The following is a 4,535-nucleotide window of genomic DNA, read 5'->3' on the forward strand; positions in this document are numbered from 1 at the left end:
TGAATTTAACAGAGCATCTTATCAGAAATCATATTATAGCAACAAAGACAGACAGACAGACAGACAGACAGACAGACAGGCAGGCAGGCAGGCAGGCAGGCAGGCAGGCAGGCAGGCAGGCAGGCAGACAGACAGACAGACAGGCAGGCAGGCAGGCAGGCAGGCAGGCAGGCAGGCAGGCAGGCAGGCAGGCAGGCAGGCAGGCAGGCAGGCAGGCAGGCAGGCAGGCAGGCAGGCAGACAGACAGACAGACAGACAGACAGACAGACAGACAGACAGACAGACAGACAGACAGACAGACAGGCCTATGTCGGTCTAATGAAATACAAAGTTAGATCATATAATTTTGAAACCCTCAAACCACGTCTTAAAGTTCTACAATTAATCCAACTGTTGTTTATGAATCTCAGATTAGAACATGTATCTCTAGATGCAACGTGAGATACTGTACAATGACTGTCGACAATTTACTGGCAGTAATTGAATACCTTGTGGGAAACATACTGAAGAGTGCTTGCCAGGAGGTGAGAGGTTGCCATGGAAACATATTCAAAAAGGTTCCATCAACCGAGATCTTAACAAAACATCAGATTGAGTGGAGATATTTGTAATTAGTCAGACACTGGCTAACCGCAGTTCACATATCCAACAATATCATAGAAATAAAGCAGAGGCACAGAGAGAGACTGTATTCATCTTAGGGGGAGATATAGGTGCAGATTAGAGGGATATGCATAATGTGTATGTGAAGGGATTTTCTATCCTATTGGGACATGTAGGTCTTATTTATTTACAAAACACTGTTATGTGGAGAGGTAAACTGTAAGATGCAAAGGTTAACAAAGGTTGGATGTTTAAGATTTTGTATATAATTTACAAGTGTAGATTCAATGATGTAGTCGCAACCAAAAATAAATGTCGTTATTAGGGGAGGTTAAAAGTCAGGATAAATATTCCCTCACAGTTTCAATGAAAACTAATATGGGCAATATGTATATTTATTTCGAACTATACTAATAAATGAAAACAATCCTTATTCCACAATAAAGCCAACACTGAGAATTTCCCTGAGATCTCTGATGCATCTTCTGCAGATCAGTCCATTAGCTTTACACTGCAGTCAGTGGATAATTAGGCCCCATCCACCTCAATAATGCAACAAGAGCAAAAACAGCGCACAGCCTTATCTGCCTCTCACCTCTCAACACAGCATCTACCAAGAAGGTAAACAACACAAGATGAGCCAACCAACAGTGGGTGTGCAACAACTGGGATCCTTCCTGACCAGAAACCGTGTGCAGGCAAGTCTATGGCTAATTGACAGTGAGGCAAGGAAGAGAAGAAATCAATATGTGATGTCACACAGTTATATCCATTCTCTACTGTAAATGTAATACATTTACAAAGCAGGTGGTTCAACCGATCAACCAGGAAAAGTGTTGAACATATTTGTTTTTCTAGTACTGGTAAGGTAACATATAAAGAATGCTGAACATATGTTTAGTCCCGCAGCTATTTGTGCACTTGACTCCGACAGATAACAACAGATGAAGGATCCTGATGACAAATGGCAGAGAGTGGAGGATATGTTGTAGGGCTTTGTGATTTGACATATCAGCTGATAGACATCACAGCACTGCCCACATTGGGAACACAGCAGCCAATGACAGGATGACTTTAAAGGCAGACGCCTGTGTGATCAAACCAATGGGAGCGCAGCTGCTTTGTTTCCCTGCCTGCATGGTTCTGTTTCGTGCGCACATGTGACCTCAGAAGGCGCTTAGCCTACTCCAAACATCAACGATTGGGTGCTGAAGCGAACAGCTCCCCATTCGGATAAACAAAGCAAAACACAATGGCTCTTTTTGGCTCTTCGTTATGGACGCTTTGAAGCCTTTTTCTCTCTTTAACTCTCAGTGAAGATCTCCATTTCCCCAGCTGCGCATCCTCTTTAAACATTAAGCTGTTTTATTTTAAGCTGCTGACGAGTAAAGCGATCCTCAAACGGCAGAAAAAGCGGATGTTGGGACACCTGTAGCTGAATCTCATTCCCCTAAAAAGTGCGGTTGGGTTGTTTCACATCCATTCAGCATCCGCCCTGCAGGAAAGGTGCTCCTGTGCCGTCTGATCTCGAGTGGGGAAGCGCAAAGGTAGACGCCTAAAGCCATTTACGGACGCATTAATATCTAAGCTGCTTTCTGTGCCTGCTTGCAGACAGGAAGGAGCATGGATAGAGAGGAATTTGATATGACTAGTGCGCTGAGGGGATTTGTAGAGCTGGGGGTTTGCTCCGGTGGAAACTAAACTGGACAGCGGAGGAAGCTCCGTCACTAACTGCTCGCCATTTATCTCCAGGCTCCTTTTGTTTATTATTTACTATTTCTGGCATATAGACTTTTTATTTAATTCGTCATCATGGGGAAAGATGAGTGCAAAACAATGCTGGACGCTTTAAACAAAGTGACCGCATGCTACAGGCACTTGGTCATCGCCCTGGGAAGCACTTCGGACTCGCAGAACCTGCGAGAGGAGCTGAAGAAGACCCGCAAAAAGGCCCAGGAGCTGGCCGTGGCCAACAGGACTAAACTGACTTCCCTGCTCAAAGACAAGTCCATCAGCAAAGAGGACCGGGCCGAGTACGAGCGCCTATGGGTGCTGTTCTCGAGCAGCATGGAACTCCTGGAGGTGGACATGAAAAGGTCCCTAGAGATAGGGCAGGATTTCCCCATCAAGGTGCCGACGAGGCACTTCATCCAAACCGGGATGACCGGCAGCACCACCACCGTGGCGGCCCGGGCCATGAGCGTGCAGAACATGAAGTACGAGGCGGACAGCAACATCGACACGGTGGACCTCCGGGAGCTGCAGTCCGAGATCACCCAGGTGACCCAGATGATGGAGGAGATGGAGATGAAGGTGCAGGTGGCGCCGTGGGCCGTTGAGGCGAAGCAGGAGGCGGGCGCGGAGCTCAAGTCAAACATGAGTGTAGGAAATTCCTCCGTGGGTGTCATCTCCATCTGCGAAGAGGAGCCGAAAGAAGAAGAAGGAGGCGGCAGCAGAGACTCTGGCATTGCCTCGGTCTGCGCTGTGTTTGTATTCGTTGTCATCCTTGCGTCCGCTGGGATTTTAGGATATCTGGTCGTCAACATGTCCTGAAGTGTCTAACAAACAACCCTATGGACACCATGCGCTCCACAAGAGAGAACGACCTTTTTTTGAGGAGCTGGACATTTGTGGACACGCGAAATTACTCATCTTTATCGGATTTGTGAATGTATTCGGTGGAGTTAAGGAGTTGCACTAGATATAAAACGTAGAACAACACAATGGACCATGGGCACCATTTCAGGTTAAGTATTTTTAAGGGGCCAAGAGGTCGTGTATTTTTGGAGAAAAAAAAGTCATGAAATTACGTGACAGTGTCTGGCCATCAGGTTGATGCATACAACTCGTAATCCAAGTGGATTAGTAGGAAAGCTCAAGCGTAAATGTATCCTACTGTTAAGTATTCCCCTTAATGTTCTGCAGATTGATGCTTTAAATGTATCATTCCAATCCAAAATCAGGGGGCATGTAGTCAGAGAAGGGTCATCACACACCCGGTTGGATGTGATCAAATCTGCACTGTTCCACACCCTTAAGCACCGTTTTAATACTACATAAATTCTGTACAGCAAGGTTTTTAGTAGGCCTGCATCTACTTCATTGCATCACATCACAATGTGCTTCATGAAACATAAGTACAAGAGGGATCTACAGTCTTTTAATAATGCACCTGTTCATGTTCTTTTTCAGGGTTTTCTTGCAAACAGTCTTGAATGTATACATTGCAACATGTGAATAGAAGGGTTTTTCACAACCTACAGACTTTGGTGTCAGATAATGTACATACATAGGTATATTTATTATAATAAAATTTGAAAAAACTAAAACACTTGCTTGTAGTTGGATCAACTATTGCAGCCAAAGCAGCTTTTGTACGCATGCATTGAATGTCACACATTTATCATGTGTATAGGCATGTTTTAAATTAAAGTTGATGGTTGCAGATGAGTGCAGATTGTCAACACTGCAAAGCCTACACAGATCAGGGCCTACCCAGAGGTATTTTTTAGCAGTGGATTAACATGTCACCACCTTGGGTTTATAGTATTCGATTTAACATGGAAAGGGGACTAAGATAGATACTCTAACTCCCTAATGGATTTATTTGTAAGAGTCTTTGAAGGTATTCCTGGTGGCTGGCTGTCAGAGGTTGTAAGGCTGGGCTATTTGGAGGTCAGCTCAGAAATAGTTGGAGAAATCTTTATCTGATCCTGTCAAAGACCAAAGACTGGGCTGGTCTGAATACATATTAAGCAATGAAATTCTGTTCATCTCTTCATGGAACATCTTGTGTTTATCCCTTTGAGAAGAGTTTTGCGAGGGTTAACTAAAATAGATGCAATTTTAGTTGACAGTTACATTTCATTTTCACACCTTTCTTTTTCTAACGACAATTTTGTTAGCTTTGTGTTCCTAGTATTTCTAGAATA

At 44.3% G+C, this 4,535-nt stretch overlaps 1 protein-coding gene across 1 annotated transcript; it reads left to right on the plus strand.

Moving 5' to 3' along the window:
* The first annotated feature begins 1,797 nt into the window (after nt 1-1,797).
* On the plus strand, nt 1,798-3,876 carry LOC117439844 (regulator of G-protein signaling 9-binding protein). The gene has a single exon (XM_034075954.1). The coding sequence runs from the start codon at nt 2,416-2,418 to the stop codon at nt 3,154-3,156; it is 741 nt and encodes a 246-aa protein (XP_033931845.1). The 5' UTR covers nt 1,798-2,415; the 3' UTR covers nt 3,157-3,876.
* The last annotated feature ends 659 nt before the right edge of the window (nt 3,877-4,535 follow it).

Source organism: Pseudochaenichthys georgianus, chromosome 3 (genome assembly GCF_902827115.2).
Source record: "Pseudochaenichthys georgianus chromosome 3, fPseGeo1.2, whole genome shotgun sequence".
NCBI lineage: Eukaryota > Metazoa > Chordata > Actinopteri > Perciformes > Channichthyidae > Pseudochaenichthys > Pseudochaenichthys georgianus.

Bases quoted from the DNA above. Each gene is read 5' to 3' on its own strand.
- LOC117439844 (XM_034075954.1), top strand. From the start codon at position 2,416: ATGGGGAAAGATGAGTGCAAAACAATGCTGGACGCTTTAAACAAAGTG.